This window comes from Ornithorhynchus anatinus, chromosome 4 (assembly GCF_004115215.2).
Source record: "Ornithorhynchus anatinus isolate Pmale09 chromosome 4, mOrnAna1.pri.v4, whole genome shotgun sequence".
NCBI lineage: Eukaryota > Metazoa > Chordata > Mammalia > Monotremata > Ornithorhynchidae > Ornithorhynchus > Ornithorhynchus anatinus.
The window spans coordinates 26489496-26509661 of record NC_041731.1 but is presented as its reverse complement, the minus strand read 5'-3'; the positions used below and the strand labels follow the sequence as shown (position 1 = coordinate 26509661).

The following is a 20166-nucleotide window of genomic DNA, read 5'->3' as shown; positions in this document are numbered from 1 at the left end:
TGCCAGGAATTGAAAACGAACACCAGACCACTGACAGACATCATTGCCATTTACCCCCGGGTTCTGTCTCATTGCCTGTGGAAGTGGTGAGGCAACTAACTGTCTCTGACAGCACTGAAGCTCAGATTATGGTGATGCCCCTATCCCCTTCTTAAAGGAAACTCCAAGACCTCCCTCAACCCAACAGCAAGTAAAGTCTGCCATTAACCTGGCCCCTTCATGTGGAAGTGTTGATCCTCTCCTCAGCTAGACTCTGTCAATCCCCCTCGCCCCCTCCAAAAAAGACAAAAAACATTCAGTCCTTCCTTCTTCGATTGTCTCTCCATTTTAGGAACCTCTCTCTCCACTCTCCCATAGCCAACTGATTGCTCAAGCTTGCCCTCCCCCATGCTACTTCAAATCTGCCAGATCACAGTTCCATCCAACTTCAAAGCCCTCCTGAAATTCAGCCTCCAGAGAGTATTCTCTGACTAATTTTGACTGTCCAGTCTCAATAGTCACGAATAGTCATAATCATAATGGTATTTGTTGAGCATTTACTACGTGCCAAGCACATAATAGTTGCAAGAAAATCAGATCAGACATGGTCTCTGTCCCACACAGGGCTCACAGTCTAATGGAGAGGGAGAAGAGATTCCCTCCCCATAATACAGATGTGGACACTGAGGCACAGAGAAGTCAAGGGACATGCTCAAGATCACACCACAAGGTCATACAGTGGAACCAGGATTAGAACCCAAACCCTCTGACTCCCAGTCCTGTGCTTTCTTCACTAGACCGCAATGCTTCTTAATTTACACATTACATATATTAATCCATTTATTTATGTTTCCCTTTTTTTTCCTTAAAAATAAGGTATTTGTTAAGCATATTCTGTGTCAGCCACTGTACTAAGAGCTGGAATAGATACAAGATAATCAGTTTGGACACAGTCCTTGTCCCTCAGGGGGCTCAAAGTCTAAGTAGGAGAATGAACAGGCATTTAATCTCCCTGTTACAGATGAAGTAACTGAAGCACAGAGAAGTTTAGTCACTTGCCCAAGGTCACAAAACAGCCAAATGGTGGAGTCAGAATTAGAACACAGGTCCTCTGATTTCCAGGCCCATAGTCTTCCATCAGCTATGATACTTCTTGATTCCCTTGCAGGTATCAGTTGTCTTTCTGTTTTTCTTTCTGTTCCTGCCGTTTGCATATAATTTTTATTTGCCTACTTCCCCCATTAGATTTTAAGCTCTCTGAAGACTGGGACCATAACTTCTCTTTTACTATACTCTCCCAAGATCCTGGTATAGTGTTCTGCACACAGCAGATGTCCATGCAATACAAATGAAGGAATGAATGTACCTTGAGTAAATAGGTTAGTCATCAGAAAGCAATTTTCCATCAGGCTTGACACAATTTATTTTTAACCCTATTTTCCTGAGAGAGAAGTTGACAGGTAACATTTTCTTCAGTGTATCTTCATTTTTCTGTGATATCTTTGGATGAAAATGCTCCAGTCTGGAATAAGAGTATAAGCTGGTTTTTCCTATTCTTAGGTTTTAGGGCTCTCGTTAAAAGTGGAAAGGCTGTCTTTGGTGCTGGATTTGGTCTACCACTGAGTTAGAGGTATTCATACTGCTGCCAGCAACTACTGTTCATTTTTGTTTATTTTTAATAATAACCAGGACCCAGTTCTAGGTCTACTTAGAATTCAGGCCTGAGTTCTACATGCTTGGATAGGCATGATAGATGGGGAAGAGCATTTCTTACCCAAAGCAGTGAGACCAAATTCAAATTAAACTGCTCATTTTCTAAAAGTTACATTCATGGGAGAAGAAATGTCAGTGAACTAGAAAGTGACAGTGATGAAGTAGGCCAGGTCTTTGGATCAATCAATCAATGTCAGTGGGACTTATTGAGTGCCTACAATAATGCAGAGCGGTGCACTAAGCATTCTGGAGAGTGCAATAAAAGTAGAAGCCATAGCATGTGTTTGTGGAAATGTCAAATTGCTAATGTTAAGGTCATGCTCTAGCGGTTTTCAAGGTGAAAAGACAGGAAAACAGAGGTTTCCAGTCCAAATAACCCTTGCTTCTAGTGATCTGAGTCCTGGAATGGTGCAGGCTTTTTTTAATAGCCTCCCAGGACAAGTTAGTGTAAGATGGAGGACCAGGAACTCCAAGTAATCAGCCAGTGTTCTTTTTCTGCCATATGTCAGAAACCTGGGAGGGACTCCTGCTTTATCACTGTAGCCCATTCTCTGGGGCTAATTTGGTGCTTAACTCATCCACTGAGCCTCTCAACCACTCTGTCCAGTCTTGCTGGTTGGATAGCTGTAGAATAGCTGAAAACTATCCATTCCTTGGCAGGCTTGGGCCGCATGTGGCCATGTTCCATTTGAAACCAGCTTAATGTATTCTTCCTTCCAGAGGTGTCACCAGGTGGTCTGGTGGCATTTCTATTCACCAATCAATCGCCTTTATTGAGCACTTACTGTGTGCAGAGTGCTGTACTAAGCACTTGGGAGAGTACAATATAAGAATATAACAGACACATTCCCTGGTCTGCTCTGGTCTGGTCATGAACTCTGATCTCATGACTAATGCAGCTGGGTGTGTGACTTTTTTTAAAAATAGTATTAGTTAAGCACTCACTATGTGCCAGGCACTATACTAATCTAATCAGGTTGGACAGTCCCTATCCTACATGGGACTCACAGTCTAAATCCCCATTTTGCAGATGAGGGAACTGAGGCCCAGAGGAGTGAAGTGACTTACCCGAGGTCACACTGCAGACAAGTGGCAGAACTGGGGTTAGAACCCAGATCCTTCCGACTCCCAGCCCCGTGCTCTATCCACTAGGCCACACTGCTTCATGTTACTTAGGTAGTCACACAGTAAATCAGTAGACAGGGCAAGGATTAGGCAGAGTTGTGAGTACTTTCTAACTCTCAGCTCGAGCCCCTGCATAACCCTGTGGAGGGATATTAAAGTAAATGCAATTTGTGTCAACCTACTGTCCAAGTATTTACCATTCCAAATTTCCAGGTCCCTAGACTAGAGCTAGACCTCTGAGTTTAGCCAGTGGTTCGATAGACAGTGAGCTCATTGAAGGCAGGGAATGTATCTGTTTGTTGTTGTACTGTACTCTTCCAAGCCCTTAGTACAGTACTTTGCACACAATAAGTGCTCAGTAAATAAGATTGAATGAATGTGTGCTGGATGTGGCCAGGAAATGGCCCTACCAATTGTTATATTGTACTCTCCCAGTGCTTAGTACAGTGCTCTGCACACAGTAAGTGCTCAATAAATATGATCGATGGATTAATTGGTACATGAGCTTTTCCTCCTCACCCCTTTGAGCTTCCATTTGGTCCAAACCCCTCTTCTCCCACCAAAAGAAGGGGAGGAACTGTTTTGCCTCCCTCTTGTAAGCACAGCGATCCCTTAGGCTTGGAGGGAGGGGAAGATGGGAAGGGGGGGAAGTGGTTCAAAAAGTGGAAAGTGGCCATTCTCCCTGTCCAGTAGCCTGCCCTTTGCTACTGCCCCGTCCCTGCCCCTGCCCCACAGCTCCTAAGAGCTCTGAATTTTTCTTCATTCAATAGTATTTATTGAGCAGCTACTATATGCAGAGTTCTACACAGAGTGCCTACAGTGGGCAGAGCAATGCAATAGGTGCCTACTGCATGCATAGTGTTGTGTTGAGCTTCTACAGTGTGCAAAGCACTGTGCCTAGCTGCTACAGTGGGCAGAATGCTGTGTCCAGTCACTACAGGCTATAGAACACTGTGCGGAACCTCTACCATGTGCAGAGTGTGGTGCTGTGTGCAGAGCGCTGGGTTTGATAATGGTAACTCCCTCAGATTTCCCTCTCACCAGCAGGGTTCCTGGTGCTCCAAATGGAGGTGCCCAGAAAGCCCGAACCCTTGGGGAAGGGGGAGAGGAGGAAGGCCGGAAGTGGGATGGTTAATAGCTTTAGTCATTCATTCATTCAATCAATCATTTATTGAGCGCTTACTGTGTGCAGAGCACTGTACTAAGTACTTGGAATGTACAATTCCATAACAGATAGAGACAATCCCTGCCCAATCCCTGCTCACACTCTAAAAGGGGTAGACAGAAAGCAAAACAAAACAAACAGGCATCAATACCATCAAAATAGATAAATAGAATTACAGATATATAAACATACATATATATATATATATATATATATATATGTAGAGTCATGAAACCATCAGTCAGTTGTATTTATTGAGTGCTTACTGTGTGCAGAGCATTGTACTAAGTGCTTCGGAGAGTACAATATAACAGCATGGTGTAATGGATACAGCATGGACCAGGGAGTCAGAAGGTCATGCGTTCTAATTCCAGCTCTGCCACATGTCTGCTGTGTGACCTGGGGCAAGTCACTTCACCTCTCTGTGCCTCAGTTAACTTATCTGGAAATTGGGGATTAAGACCGTGAGCCCAGTGTGGGACAGGGACTGTGTCCAACCTGATTTGCTTGTATCCACCCCAGTGCTTAGTATAGTGCCTGGCACATTGTAATAATAATAATAATGATGATGGTTTTGGATAAATGCTTACTATGGGCCAGGTACTATACTAAGTGCTGGGGTGGATACAAGCAAATCAGGTTGGACATGGTCCCTGTCCCACATGGGGCTCACAGTCTCAATCTCCATTTTACAGATGAAGTAATTGAAGACAAGATAAGTGAAGTGACTTGCTCAAGGTTGCACGGGAGACAAATGGCAGAGTGGTAATTAGAACCAAAGACCTTCTGACTTCCAGGCTTGTACTCTATCCACTATGCTATTATTATTATTATTGCAACGATAAACAGACACATTCCTTGCCCACAGCGAGCTTACAGTCCAGAGGGGAAGTCAGCCACAAATATAAATAAATCAATGACAGATACCAGCATAAGTGCTGTGGGGCTGGGACAGCCCATTGTGCCCGGGGGTCAGACTTGCACTGCTGTCTTGATTTGGTTTTCTCTTCCAGGGCCGTCCCAAGTCTGGGCCTGCGAAGCCACAAAACCGGTGGGGCTGAATGAGGCCCATGGATCCGGGGGAGCCCTGGCAGTGCTGGGGCTGCAGCCAGCCGAGGGAGTCACATGCGTGCTGCTTCGGAAGGAAGGCAGGAAGGAAGGAAGCAGCAATCGTCACAGGGGCTCAGCCCTAGGCAAGTGGCCGTCCCAGGCCACCACGGATCACGGGCCACCAGGACGGACTCTCCCGGGTGGCGCTCAGGGCCGATTCATCCAGCGGGGCGTCAGGGGTGCCTGGGGCCCGAGCTCCACTCTGGCCGTGGCTGTTGGATTCAGCTGCTTCGCAGGTACTGTCCCCCTCAAGCCGGCAGGGCCTGGACCCAGGTGTCCAGCCGGGAGGAAGGAAGGGAGGAAGGGAAGGAGGACACTGTGGGGGAGAGGGTTGGGGGGAGGAGGAAAGGGGAGTGGGGAGGGGGAAAAAAGGAAATTGGAGGGAGGGGGAGAAGGGCAAGGGCGAAGGAATAATAATAATATGTTAAGTGCTTACTATGTGCCAAACACTGTTCTAAGCCCTGGGGTAATAATAATATGATACTAAAAATGATGTGTGTTAATTGCTTACTATGTGCCAGACACTATACTAAGCGCTGGAGTGGATACAAGCAAATTGAGTGGGACTCACAGTTTCTAATCCCATTTAAGAGATGAGGAAACAGAGAAGTTAAGTGACTTGCCTAAGGTCACACAGCGGACAAGTGGCCAAACAGGGATTAGAACCCATGATCTTCTGACTTCCAGACCCATACTCTATCCACTATGCCAGGCTAATCAGGTTGTCCCACGTGGGGTTCACAGCCTTAATTCCTATTTTACAGGTGGGGGAACTGAGGCACAAAGAAGTTAAGCGACTTGCCCAAAGTCACACAGCTGATAAGTGGTGGAGCCAGAATTAGAACCCAAGACCTCTGACTCCCAAGCCCATGGTCTTTCCCCTAAGCCACGCTGAAGCAAGATAGGGAGGTAGGAAGGGGAAGGGAAAGTGGGAAGAATGTGGGTGGGTGAGGGGGACAAAAAAAGGGGGGTGGGGAGGGAAAGGGGAAGTGGAGAGGTGAGGGTTTAGGAATAGTAATCATAATGATGGCATTTGTTAAGCCCTTACTAAGTGTCAAGCACTGTTCTGAGCCCTGGGATAGATACAAGGTAATTAGGTTGTCCCACGTGGGGCTCACAGTCTTAATCCCCATTTTACAGATAAGGGAATTGAGGCATAGCGAAGCGAAGCAACTTGCTCCCGATCACACAGTGGATACGTGGAGGAGGAGGGATTAGAAGCCACGACCTCTGACTCCCAAGCCCGGGATCTCTCCACTGAGCCACGCCGAAGGAAGAGAGGGGGGTGAGTGAGGGGGCAGAAAGAAAAGGGGGGTGGGGAGGGAAAGGGGAAGTGGAGAGAGGAGGGAAAGGGGAAGTGGGAGGAGGGAGGGAGGCGGGACGGATGGCACCAGGTGTCTTTCGCAGACCGGAGGAGGAGCTTCGGGGTGTGGGCGGGAGGCGCCGCAGGCCCCGGCCTGGGCAAAGGTCGGAGCGGGGCAAAGGGGCTCCGGGCGGCGGGGCCTTCCTGGCCCTGCAGAGGCTCGGCGGGGCCGGGCTCGGGGGCTCGGGAATCCCCTGTCCGCTCCGCAAGTGCGACAGAAAGGGGAAGGAGGGCGGGCGGCGCCCAGCCCCTCGGCCCCCAGAAGAGGAAGCTCTCCGCCTTCCCGTCCTCGTCTCTGCAGCGGCCCGAAGCGAATAGGAAGCCTCCGGGAAGGTGAGCCCCCGGAAGCCCCCGCCATCCGAGGCCAGGGGGCTCGGCACCCCTGGGTCCCGTTATCCGGGGGGCCGTGCCCGGGAAGCCGGTGGCTGCGGGGCGCACACCGCGTGGACGCCCCGGGGATCGAAGGCTTGCCCCCCACCCCATCCTGGCGCTGCACCCACTCTGCCCTCCGGCTTGGACTTCCCCAATTTCCCTGGCTCGGGTCCTCGCCATGCCGTTTGAGGAGCATGGATTTCTCCCCAACTTTATTTTCACTTCTCCAGGCCTTTGCATCAGGGGTAAAGTGGGGGCTTCTCCGTAGGACGTCGGGGACCATGGAGAGGTTTGGGAACTGAGGCCCAGAGGGCTGGAGCTCCATCATCTATCCCCACCGGCCGGTACCCCCGATCCTGGAACCGGCCACAAAAGGAAGAAACTGAGCAGAGAGCTCCGGGTGACCGAGCGTGCAAGCCCGTTGGCGGGAGGGTGGGTTTTAGTTGCTGTGGGCCTGGGAACACTTCCCAAATCACAGACTCGAAGCAAGCCATCAGGGTCGTGTATGACTGTGACACTTCTTACCCCGATTAAGCTTTCAGGTGGTTCTGAGCCCCGGACCGAGACCCCCACTGGCCAAGATGATACTTCTGTCCCCAAGACCTTTTGCCCACTGACACACCACTGGGACCCATCTGGACAGAGTGGTTCTGCTGCCCTGTCAGACTTTTTCCAGCTGCGAGGGCGATGCTTGTCCCAGACCGGTGCCGCGATCAAACAGAGTGCGGGGGTGAAATTGTCCTACTGAAACATCAAAGCCAGCTGCCGTCCTTCTTTTTCTGGACCTGTGCTCAGGAGGGCAAGAAGCCGGGGCTAAGGCCCCTTGCCCTTTGGAGGCTGACTCAGCAGGCGGGATGCCGGGTAAGTTTAGTGGCCCGAAAGGGCACCCCTTACTCCAACGCACCCAAGCGCCTCGATCCCCGCACTGTTTATGATCTGCCTTCGTGAGAACGTTATGTCTTTGAGGGTGCAGATCCCATCTCTGGACCCAAGCTCTGCTGGGGACTGTCTTGACCACTGGGGCTCATTTCACTGATGATGATAACGCAACATGGATATAAATCTTTCCCCCTTTCAAACACAGACATTGGGATATTTAGAAGAAGTTCTACTCCTGGGCCCTTGCCAAGAATGTCTTGTGACATGATTTTAATTGGCATTTTCAGTCATGTTTTTAGAGTAGAAGGGAATGCCTTGCTTTCTTGGAATTTGGAGGCAATAGGCTACCGTGGTAGTGGGTCACCTGGCTGGGCTTCTGCTGTCTCAGGGGATGCTCCCCCAGGGGCTCAGTTGGGATTGAACATGAACATATGAACATATTTTGTTGACAAGTGGTCTCCTGTGTGGGAGCTTGCACTCCCAGCCAAGTGATCATTCCTGCTTTGGGGAGTGCAAGAAGGAAGCTTCAGGCAAGGTTGGGCCTGACAGAGGGCTTGGAATTGCAGTCTCAGTCTGGCACAAAACCGCTGCCTGATATGATCAGGGTAGGCGGGTGACACTATAGACCAACAGAAAATGCCGCTCACACTGGCCTAATATAATCTGAAGGGTCTTTCCTTCACCTCTTCCTCTCACTCTTCTTTCTCTCTGCTCCATCCTGCTCCCTTCTCCTCCTTCCTCATTATTAAAAAATTAGAGAAGCAGTGTGACCTAGTGGATAGAGCACAGGCCTGGGAGTCAGAAGGACCTAGGTTCCAATCCTGGCTCTGCCACTTGCCTGCTGTGTGACCTTGGGCAAGTCACTTCACTTCTCTGTGCCTCAGTTACCTCATCTGTAAAATGGGGATTAAGACTGTGAGCCTTGTGTGAGACAGGGACTGTGTCCAACATGCTTAACTTATATCTACCCTAGTGCTTAGTATATTTTGCCTGGCCCATAGTAAGTGCTTAACAAATACCATAAAATATTAATTGTGGTATTCATTATATGCTTATTATATGCCAAGCTCTAGGGTTGATATAAGGTAATCAGATCAGATACAGCCTCTGTCCCACATGGGGCTCACAGCCTCTCGGTGTCATCTTTGACTCGTCTCTCTCGTTCACCCCACACATCCTATCTGTTACCAAGACCTGCCGGTTTCACCTTTACAATATTGCCAAGATCCGCCCTGTCCTCTCCACCCAAACGGCTACCTTACTGCTACGGGCTCTTGTATCCCGGCTAGACTACTGTGTCAGCCTTCTCTCTGATCTCCCTTCCTCCTCTCTCGCCCCACTCCAGTCTATTCTTTACTCCGCTGCCCGGCTCATCTTCCTGCAGAAACGCTCTGGGCATGTCACTCCCCTTCTTAAACACCTCCAGTGGTTGCCTATCAACCTCTGCTCCAAATAAAAACTCCTCACTCTAGGCTTCAAGGTTCTACATCACCTTGCCTCTTCCTACCTCTCCTCCCTTCTCTCTTTCCACTGCCCACCCCGCACGCTCTGCTCCTCTGCTGCCCACCTCCTCACCGTCCCTCGGTCTCGCCTATCCCACCGTCGACCCCTGGACCACGTCCTCCCGCGGTCCTAGAATGCCCTCCCTCCTCACCTCTGCCAGGCTAATTCTCTTCCCCTCTTCAAAACCCTACTTAAAACTCACCTCCTCCAAGAGGCCTTCCCAGACTGAGCTCCCCTTCTCCCTCTACTCCCTCTGCCACCCCCCCTTCACCTCTCTGCAGCTTAACCCTCTTTTCCCCCCATCTCCCTCTGCTCCTCCCCCTCTCCCTTCCCATCCCCTCAGCACTGTACTCGTCTGCTCAACTGTATATATTTCCATTACCCTATTTATTTTGTTAATGAATTGTACATCGCCTTGATTCTATTTAGTTGCCATTGTTTTTAGGAGATGTTCTTCCCCTTGACTCTATTTATTGCCATTGTTCTCATCTGTCTGTCTCCCCCGATTAGACCATAAGCCCGTCAAACGGCAGGGACTGTCTCTATCTGTTGCCGACTTGTTCATTCCAAGCCCTTAGTACAGTGCTCTGCACATAGTAAGCGCTCAATAAATACTATTGAATGAATGAATGAATAAGGGAGAGGGAGAACACTTATTTAATCCCCATTTTACAGATAAGGAAACTGAGGCCTGGAGGAATTAAGTAACTTGTAAAAGGGCCTTTTTAAAATAGTAAGCACTTAACAAATATCATTTTAAAAAAATTGATTTCTGGCACATGCTTCCCTGCAGATTCTGAGCCCACAAGGGGGTCCGGCTCCCACCATGATATCCCTTGAGGGTTTCCCACTCTGAGTCCCAGCCTACTCCCCACATAGCAGGGACCAATAGTAGTTTGTGGACAATCCAGGTTCTGGATTTTCTCTTGTTCTCTTCAGCTGTTGGACTTTGGTCCATTTCACTGTTGGGGCCCTAGATGTAGGTGGTGAGTAGAGGTGGATGTTGGAAGAGGAAACTCAGTTTGTTGCAGTTTGTGAGGGGCTCTGGGCAAAGGTTTGGAAGGGGAGACCAGTCTAGGCCACTGGCCTCAGTGAGATTTGAGGCAAGAATAAATGATGCCTGGTTACTGCTGGATCAAACAGCCTTCTCTTCTGTTGGATTCTCAGGGCTTCACAATGGCCAGGTGCTCATGGTGCTCAGGGCTGACAACACTTGTGCCCCTGCCTCCTTTGAAATGAAAGCCTCTGAGGAGAGACTCAAAACCTGGGGAATTCAGGTGAGCCAGACTCAGGGTGGTGGGGATGGAAAACTAATCGAAGACAGAACATCTGTGCCCTAAATTCAGTAAGGTGTTTGGGAGGGTGATCAATGAATTGTACAGGATGATGATGATGAAATGGGTCCCCTAATGGTGAATCTGTATTTGAATACGTTAGGCTCTGTGTTGACCTTGCAGCAGGAATCTGGAGCACAGTGGTGTATCAGACCGTGGTCGTTACCATATTTGCTTGCATAATTGCCCCATATTGGAGCATAGTTTTTTTACCATTAAGCCTGGGGTGAGAAAGTTACATGGGTCATATAAGGATCGTGCCCAACCTGATTATCTTGTATCTCTTCCAGTGCTCAGTATAGAGCCTGGCACATAGTAAGCACTTAACAAATACCATAATAATAAATAAATACATAAATATAAGAATTAAGTCTAGCAATAAGAAGAGGAGGAGAAAAGAGAAGAAAAAGTAGGGTAGAAGGAAGAAAATGGTGAGGAGCACATGAAACAACATCTCTTCTATTGAATTCTTCCAAGGGCTGCCCAATAGGCAGTCAGTGAATTAACTCCCCCTTCCTGCTTCATTATCCAGGTTCTCATCCTTTTGCTTCTCCCATGGCCTGTGGCTATTACCGCTTATAATTATGTAGTACAAAAAAGCTTTCAGTGCCCCCTCAAATTTGGGGGGGCAATTATGTGCATAAACATGTTTTCCAAAGTGAAATAGCTAGTTATTCAGTTTGACCGTCCATTGTCCTCTGTGAAGGAAGGAGGAGGTGGGTATCATTGTACCCATTATACACATTGAACAGATGAGGAAACTGAGGACAGAAACCTCAGGCAATTTGTCCAAAGTCGCACAGCAGGCCAATGTTAGGTCTCGGTTCTTTCCATTAGAACAGACTGCCTCTGGGCACGTTTCACCCACTGAGCCAACATTTCCTAGAAACCAACATTCCGAAGTTTGATATGCAAGAAATCAGTCCCCACTACCTGCCTTGTCACTTTGTCTTGTGATCTCTGGTTGTGAATCCCTTCAGCATCTCCTTGGTTGAAGATCATTCCAAGGGGTCTCAGAGAGGCCATGCCTCTCAGCCCTCCTCCACCCTCTGTGCTTAGGTTTGACTTTAGCGAAGTGGAATTAAACTGTCCAAAGAGAAGCTGGACAGAAATGTATCCACCCACCCATTGAAAAATCAGTGGAAAAAGCAATGAAACCAGGATTCTTTTGGACTCTCCTGGCCCGACTGTTACCTTGGGGAGGTGGGCAGGTGGTTATCTTCAAGGCTGGAATAAGTAGTGTTTCTGTTTTGGGTTGATGCACAGGTTCCAATGGAGCAGTATAGACATTTAATTCAGGATGCTGTCCTAGAACCGCAAGTGAGAAGATTCGTGCTTTATAACTCCAAACCGTTCCGCCTGGCCTTTGCTGTGGTAAGGCTCTGGCAGCAAGCTGTGGGCTACCGTGCCCTGTGCCATTCTGGGGTCAGAGGTATCACGAGGTCGAGGGAGACTTGGTTTCAGGGGGAACCTGTAGGCTTTCAGGCAGCAGGCTACCCAGAATGGACCAAGGTTGTACCTGTTCTAGATGAGGAGATCTGTGGGATGGGGGAGGATAGGGTAGAGGGGTGAGAGAAGAGAAAGTCCTCAGAGAACAGGTGGGGCTTAACCAGCTCTTTGGGCCAGCACATGACTGGGAGTCCTGCTGTCCTGCTGCAGGAGTGATTGGGACCGTCTCTGGTTTGGCCAGGCTAAATGGAGAATGGAACGGAGCTGGGTGGGAGGTGGGGACTAGAAGCAACAGACTGGCTGCTCTTCCTCTTGTGGCAAAGAGAGCTTACAGCTGGCCCAGGGGAAAATTCTGTGCTGTGGATCCAGGGTTGAGCCTGGCTGGCTCATGGGCCACAGGGCGGCATATCTACTTGCCCTTTCCTGACTCGGCCCCAGCTGGGACTCTACCCCCAGGCCAGGGCTCTGAACTTTGCCGCTCCATCTGAGTGGTTTGCTGCTGAGGCCTGCTGCCCCAAATTCCCACCTGTGACCTCAGGCCCCGCTTCCTCCCCCTGTCTGTGACACTACCCAGGGTCCCTGAGTTGGGGCAGAGGGAAGCACAGGGGTGGGGCCAGGGGCTAAGGCTAGGGCTTCAGCAAGTTGGAGTTCAAGGGGCAGCTGTGGCGATATGAACCCTAGAGGAGCGGGGTGGGGGGTAGTCTATGCCTCTCCACGAGGGGATCGGGCCTAGGCTCCTCCCCTCCTCTCTCTGTCCAGCTTTTTCCTCATGGCTTGTCTTGGTACAGAAATTTCAAACCCAGGCTCATTTGGACATCCCTGAGTCAGCTGCTTCTCCACTCACTCGTACTGGGGCCTCTGCTGGGTGCATTCAGTCTTCCTAGGGAGGACAGAAACTGCCGTTTCCTCACACTGACTCTTCCACTTTGTGATCCTGCTGATGGCATGATGGTGGTGCATCTCTCTTTGCCCCCATAGGTTTTCTACATTTCCATGTGGGCAAACCTGTATTCTACGAGTCAGTTGTTTTCCCTGGGGACCCACTGGGCCGTTGTGGCCTTTGTGTCTCTGAGTGCCGCCGCTGCCACTGTAGCCCTCATCCTGGTCTTTGCCTGGTCCGAGAGGAAGGTAAGAGGGTGGGCGGTGCCCGAGGGCCCAAGAGACTCCCACTGAGCCAGTGAGGGGATGGTAACCAGGATGTGGAGCGGGCTGGTGGGGGATTGATGTCTTTCCAGCTGGGCATTTGGATTTATTTCCCTCTCCAGGTCAGAGGCAGACTTGAGGGTCACCAGCCCCAGATGGAATGCTGCTTCGAGTGCTTGGGGCCACAAAGAAATTAGAATGGGCCCAATAGAAACTAGGCAGAAGGTCTAAATGAACTATTTTTCATTAGTTAGGCAGGGGTCCTGAAAGAATGTTCTCTGCCCTTTCTGACTCTGCCCAGACCTGGGCTTCAGGGGCTCCAGGTTTGGGGACCGCTTGTGTCTCTGAGTCCAGTGATGTGGGTGACGAAGCAGAGGCCCAGATGTGGGGAGGGGCTAGGGTGTGGGGAGCTAGGGGCACAACTGGTGCAATTGGTGCCACAGCATTGCAGGCTGGAAATTTTGAAATGCCAGTCTCCAAGTTAGATTAGATTAAAGAATGGGCTGTCCTCTGCAGAGTGGCTGGGAAAGGGTCTGCTCTCCCTGGTGCTGTGACTCAGCTTAGACGAAGGTATACTGATGGGCCCCAGACACCACACATTCCACTGGAGGTTTGAAGTCCAGATGAATTATTTCTGCTTCAGTAGGAGCAGCAGCAGCTAAGTAAAGTCAAGGTCAGGAAAGAACAACCTGGCTTGCTGTCTCTGTGGAAGGCAAGCCTCAGCTCTGCTCTTGGCCAGTCTCCAGGTGATGGCCAGCTGAGTATCTAGAACTCACCGACCCAGAGCAAGGACCAGTCCTTCCACAGTCTCCTTCTGAGCTGTGTACGGGGACTGCAGCTCCTGGCAGGATGGTGTCCCTGAGTGTTTCTTTGAACATCAGTGTCACCCCTCCCACCACACAAACTCCAACCCCCAAGTAGCCCCTGTCTCTGCCCTGTCTCTCCTTTTGACCCCTGGCCCCGCTCCCCTGTGTGGCCGTCATCAGTTTGGATCTCTAAGGAGATTGGCCAGGCTATTTCAGACCGGAACTCCCGCAGGGGATATGGGCTGGTCTTGATAGAGGGTGGAGGTATTTCTGTGGGCTGAGAGCCCAGGCCAGGAGACAGACAAGGCGATCAAACTTTTAGTTCACCGTCTTGGTTGGAAGTGGCCAGAGCCAAGCTGAGACAAAGGTGACACTACCCCTGGGGACTTTATGGGACAATCTGGGTCACTAAGCAGGGGGACCATCATCCCGATGTGCATTAGCACCCCAAGCCTGCACTTCCTTCTGACTCTCATAGCCTAGCCACCATCTGGCCATCATCCTGCACTGGGATTGACTAAGGCATTTCTGCCTTTGGGGACAAATGTCCAGCACCCACCCTATCCTCCCATTCCTCTTTTGTCCACTTCCCCTCCCTATCTTGCTGCTGCCACCCAACTGGATAGCTATCATGGCTCCCTGGGGTGGCTGGTGAATCTCTTCTCTCTAGCAGCCATGCCCAACAGGGTGGTGGTGGTGGTAGTAACAATGGTGGGGATCTATTCCCACTCTACTGGTTGATCCATGCCAGCCCCCCGCCTCCCAGCATACTCTTGCCTCTTGCAGCAGAGGTGCCGGGGACCCTGGGGCTGTTCCCATGAGATGTGGCATTTTGTGGCATGGGCACAGGAACCATGCCCTTGGCATGACTGAGCCCTGGGTCCTTGTCCATTTACTCTCCACTTGGAAGGCTGCTGAACCACAGGGTGGGCCTGGGGGGCTGCATGGTGGCCCTGCCCCATTGATGGCATTGGCATCAACAGGTCAGTGTGAACACAGACACGAGGATGGCAGTTGTCAATGAAGCACTGATGAGACACAACTTACTTCTGGGCTTAACGGATGCTGTGGACAGTTGCCAGAATGTGCTTCAGGTACCCTTTCTCTAAATTGGGTGAGAACCTCAGACTAGGTTCTCTGAGCCTCCCACCTTCTGGTCCCTCTCTTCAAACTAGCTCACCCCCATCTCTCTACCAGGTTCTCTGCCTCCCGTTCCTAGTATCCCCAGAAAATCCCACCAGCCCCTTCCATTCAGGACTGAGTCAGGCATTATGTTGGGGAGGAGAGGAGGCCTTGCTTCTCAGTAATACTTGAACAGTCTGCCTGGCAGGATGTAGTGGGGTCATGCCTGCAGACTTTTGGGTGAACTACCTGACCTCCTGACTCTTTGGAGGGACCAACCATTGTGTCCTCAGATCCCAGAGACACTTTCAAGGTCTCCTTGGGCAGCAGAAGGGGCTGCAGACAGCATGTCTGTGTGGGTGGGGGAAGTCTGTCAATATTGGTTTCCCCATTGGCTGAGACCCAGAGCCTGATCTCCCCAACTGGAGTCCAAGGCAGGGCCCAAAACCCAATCCCTGGTGCTTTGCTTAGATGAAGCCTCTACACTGGATGCTTACTGTGGGCAGGGAACTTTTCTACCAACTCTGTTCCACTGTCTTCTTCCAAGTGCTTAGTCGCTCAGTACAGTGCTCTGCATACAGTAAGTGCTCAATAAGCCTTGAAGATGATATGATGAGCGTGGAGTTCTCTGCTTTAGAGCCAGCAGAGGAAAAAAATCTCTTTTAGTCAGTGGAGGCTAAGGGGATCAGGCCAGATCATCGAAGGAGAATTTGGCTTGGGGTAGTGTGTTACAATTAGCATGATGCCTGATCTTGTGATCGCTGGCTAGGGGTGGGCACTGGTCAAGGGTGGTGAGGGGGCAGGATGGGGGAGGGACACCAGGACTTGCCAAGGCATTGCCCGACCCAGACCCTTTTCTGCTCTCCCCAGATCTGGGTGGTGTATTTCAACCTGGACAGGTGTCTGCAGTGCTTACGTGAGCTCATCCAGGACCTAAGGAGCAATGAGGAGGTGAGTCCCCAGGGCAGGGTGGCCATAGGTGGCGGGAGCTGGTTTGGAAGGGGCAGGTGGATGTGAGGTCATTGCTCCCTCTGCTTGGCGGTCTATTTGACTTGCTTCCACTACAACCCTTGGGGAAGGACTTCAATCCAAGGGAGGAAAATAGGAGCCCAGACTCTCCTGAAAGAAGGACCCAAGGACATAGGCTGGGCTCCCGCAGACTGCACTGTGAACCGCAATCTCCTCGCCCATTTCCTTTAGCTCCAGGAAGCACTCGTTCATTTCCCAGGAGACTGCTGGCAAGACAGAGCACCCTGGGAGCATTTGAGCACTGGTTTATGTAAATCCCAGGGGGAGGTAGATCAGGGGAAGATAATCCCAGAGTTTATGGCCTAAGGACCCTGCTGACTAAAGTGGACACTTTTCCTCTGCTGGCTGTGAAGCAGAGAGCTCTGCTGCTCAGAACATGAAGTGTGGCCCAGGGGAAGGGGAGCAGGGAGGGGCAGGGTCCCTCTAGGCTGCTGGTGTTGGGGTGGGCCCGGGGGCTGGACATCAGGCAGCCCAGCTCTGAAGAAGGCAGCCCAGTCCTGGAGTGCCCTGTTTGTGTTCCAGCCAGACCTGAGGCGCCGACTGAGCCAGTTCTCTGTGGTGGTGAACACTGAGCTCAGCATACCTGGGGGAGGGGCTGATGGGGGCCAGGACCCCCTGGAGGAGGAGGCGCCGCTGCTGCCCAGAGAGCCAGGCCGAAGGCAGAGCTCGCTCACCCACACCCAGCTGCACCAGCTCCTTCCGGAGGGCCCCCCTGAGGTAAGACCCCCCCCCCCCACCCCAGAGCAGGTGGGACCCTGGGACCCAGGAAGCAGCATGAGCTTGGGAGTCAGGTCATTGGTTCCAATGCTGGCTCTGCCACTTGTCTGCTGTGTCACTTTGGGCAAGTTACTTAACTTCTCTGTGCCTCAGTTGCTTCATTTTTAAAATGGGAATTGATACTATGACCCCCACGTGGGACAGGAACTCTGTCCATCCTGATTTGCTTGTATCCACCCCAGTGCTTAGTACAGTGCCTGGCACATAGTAAGCACTTAACAAATATAACTATTATCATTAGTAGTAATAATAAATACCATTATTATTATTATTACCCCAGGCACAGACCTAGGCCCTCATACCAGCAACTGTATCCTAGTTGTGTGAGGCCCTTGGTGGTCCCTATGCCTGCCTGTGCCTGCCTGGGGATGGGTGGAAGATGGTCACGTGACTGTCATTTCCCTCCTGTTGTCCATGGGGTTCCCGCAGGCAGAGAAGACTCATGGTCAATAAATCTAGGAATAGGCCCAGTCCAGCTCACCACAGCCTGAGGGTTCTCTGGGCTGGTCCTGTAGGCCAAGATGGCAGGGTGGAGGAGGAACTGACTTGAACCTGATCTTGGGGTGGTGCTCCAACTGGTTCAGTCCCCCCAGGCTTCTAGCCCAGGAGCCTCCCCGAGGCTTGCCCCATTCACACACCCCGGGAGTAGGGCAACAGTAGTGAAGGCTTGGGATGCAGAGTGGATGTTGGCCAGGCTGCCTGAAGCCCTAGACCTGGCTGGAGCCATACAGGAAGCAAGCTCCTGGATGCCTCTGCTCCATGGAGAGAGAACCCCTCCTTCCAAGCCAAGAGCTATGGGCAGGCTGGGGCGACAGGGTGTAGGTGTCCTGAAAGTTTCAGGGTCAGAGAGGAGCAGTGTGGAAATAAGATCCAGTCCCGTTGCTGCCTCGAGGGCCCTTGGAGAGGGAACATGTCTCTCCCCTGAAGTTGTAATTTCTTGATAGTCTGTGGGGTTTGGATTGTCCTGGACACCTTGGTCTCTCAGCATAGAGGGTCCATCTGGGCTGGGACTCCAGGGTCTGTTTTTTCTGGTCAGGAGGCCCTGTGCAAGTTGGGAAATCACAACCCAGAGGCTTGTAAACCCAGCCCTTTCTCCACTGCTGCAGAGATCCTGCTCCAGGTTGTAGAGCGAGGAGTGAGTTGAGGACCTTAGGCAGACTCCTGGGAGTGAGATGCAGTGAGAATTCCAAGACCTGGGCTTCCTCCCAGGGTCAGTGTGTGCTGCAGTGGAGACCTCACTGAGGCCTGATAAATCTGGGCTGCAGACCATGGTCATTGGTGGCTTGGCACTGCTAGCTTAACCCGAGGGACAAAGAACCACAAGAATCACATGAAGCAAATCACAGCCCAGTTCTCTTCACTGGGGTGTGTGGCTGCTCCATGGTCTCTGCCCTCTTTCTCCCCCTCCTCCTCTTCCTCCTCCCTACCACTCCCAGTTCACACTGCAGGAGGGGTAATTCTCTCTCGTTTGAAGAGACCATACAGGAGTGAGGATTCTTCCCCTGGCTTAGCTCACTGAAGATGGCTGTTCTTAAAATGTTGGGGTTGTGGTCTGGAGGAAGGTGCCTCAGAGATGGGAGTGAGGTCTGGAGGGAGGTGCCTCATAGTGCATGACCTCCTGGGAATTCCAGCGGGAATGTTGAAAAAGTCCTGCCCCCTTGTTTCAGTTCTTGGCGGGAGATGTGGTGAAGGGCCTCTACATGGGCTGCTATCCTGCTTGTTCCAGGCCACGGCCCAGCAGCTGCTGACCATCTTCAGTGGATTCTACATCAGACTTCTGGTCACCGGTCAGCTTCCTCTAGTGCCAGCTACTCGTCACGCAGAACAGATCGGGACGCCTTGCCTCTGTCAGTTCATCGAGGCCAGCGCCCTGGTGCCAGGTGGCTGCTGTGCTGGCCCAGGTGACCCGAGCAGCTTCTGGGAGGCTCTTGCCTTTGAGTCAAACCGATGAGTGAACTGCAGTTGGGGGTTGGGGCTTGGGGAGGGGCAGGCCAGTTCCTTGCAGATCGACGACGTGATGGAGAGGGAGTTGAAAGTTTGCAGAGGCAGCAACCAAACATGGCTTCCTGTTTGATGACCCCTGGATCCACTTGAAACTGTTAAGATGACTTTTCGGCCTTCAGGCCCGATGGTATGATCGGAGCTTGAGGGCCCACCTGGCCAAGGTCTTCCCCTTTAGTTTCCCTCCGTATCGGAGGCATTCCTCCTCCCTTCCATCCCACTCCATTCCACACCCAGCGCTAGGGACTTAGTACTTGGCCGGCCTACCTTTTCCATAGGGTGCGGATAATGTGCCAGATGGATGGAATGGCAGCATTTAATGGCTGTGTTTTTGACCCTTGTAAGAGCACAGTGGCCTCTCTGAGTGCTTCTCCAGAAGGGTTATTTTCCCACTAATGGGTTCTGCTGGGAGGCTCCAGTGCTGACACACAGCAGGACAAAATCCACTAACACAGATCTGCCTGGGCATTGCTGGAAAGTGTGAGTAATGTCAGTCCATTGGTGAGAAGGTTTCTTCTGCCTTTGCAGAGTGAATCAGTTCGATTAAGCAAACTCAGAGAAGAGGTTTCCACTCTACATCTTCTGACTTTCCCAGTGTGCTTTAGGGCCCAAAAGACAACAGACCTTCTTCTTTCCTGCTGCAGCTGATGACCCTCTGTCCAGCAAATCCATCAGTGTGAGGTGTGAGCCTGTTATGAGCAGGGAACGTGTCTACCAAGTATTGTATTGCACTTTCCCAAGTGCTTAGTACAATGCTCTGTACATAGTAAGTGCTCAATAAATACCATTGGTTGATTGACACACATACAGACTATCCAGGCATCCCTGGCAGTGCTGTTTTGGGTCCTAACTATCCTCTGGCCCTAGCTTATTGTTTCAAGCTTTTGTAGTGTACTATACTCAGGTTTGGGAACTTGATTGAATGCTATGGTAACATGGCAGAACAGCACAGCCCAGTACTGACTGCCGAAAAGGGGCTGATTAAGCGCCTCAGTGCAAATCAGGTGTTTGACGTGCTTGGTGGCATTTGATCAGTTGCTTGTACCACCAGATATGTGGCCCAGCCCCATCCTCGTTTAGGTGGAAGGGAAGGTGGAGAGGAGGCCTGCAGATTAGGGACTGAGCAGGAGTCTGGGAGAGCCTCAGAAGGTCATGAGTTAGAACCCAGTTCCACCACTTGTCTGCTGTGTGACCTTGGGCAATTCACTTCACTTCTCTGGGCCTCAGTTACCTCATCAGTAAAATGGGGATTGAGACTCTGACCCTGCATGGGACAGGGATTGTGTCCAACCCGAT

General features: G+C 51.1%; 1 protein-coding gene across 6 annotated transcripts; it reads left to right on the top strand.

Moving 5' to 3' along the window:
• Positions 1-5111: 5111 nt before the first annotated feature.
• Positions 5112-19886, top strand: TMEM268 (transmembrane protein 268). 6 transcript variants are annotated; one of them, XM_029062713.2, is made up of 10 exons: positions 5112-5328; positions 6233-6377; positions 7363-7688; positions 10377-10486; positions 11810-11917; positions 12971-13120; positions 14925-15035; positions 15934-16014; positions 16615-16809; positions 18596-19886. In XM_029062713.2, the coding sequence occupies exons 3-10, from the start codon at positions 7682-7684 to the stop codon at positions 18818-18820; spliced, it is 987 nt and encodes a 328-aa protein (XP_028918546.1). In that variant the 5' UTR covers positions 5112-5328; positions 6233-6377; positions 7363-7681; the 3' UTR covers positions 18821-19886. The 6 variants fall into 6 exon arrangements, with proteins under 6 accessions (XP_028918546.1, XP_039767678.1, XP_028918547.1 ...); XM_039911744.1 differs by lacking the exon at positions 5112-5328 and adding an exon at positions 5963-6001; XM_039911745.1 differs by lacking the exons at positions 5112-5328; positions 6233-6377 and adding exons at positions 6562-6788; positions 7096-7227.
• Positions 19887-20166: the final 280 nt, after the last annotated feature.

Bases quoted from the DNA above. Each gene is read 5' to 3' on its own strand.
- TMEM268 (XM_029062713.2), top strand. The intron at 11,918-12,970 runs GTAAGGCTCTGG...TTGCCCCCATAG, and splicing joins TCCGCCTGGCCTTTGCTGTG to GTTTTCTACATTTCCATGTG. The intron at 16,810-18,595 runs GTAAGACCCCCC...TGCTTGTTCCAG, and splicing joins TTCCGGAGGGCCCCCCTGAG to GCCACGGCCCAGCAGCTGCT.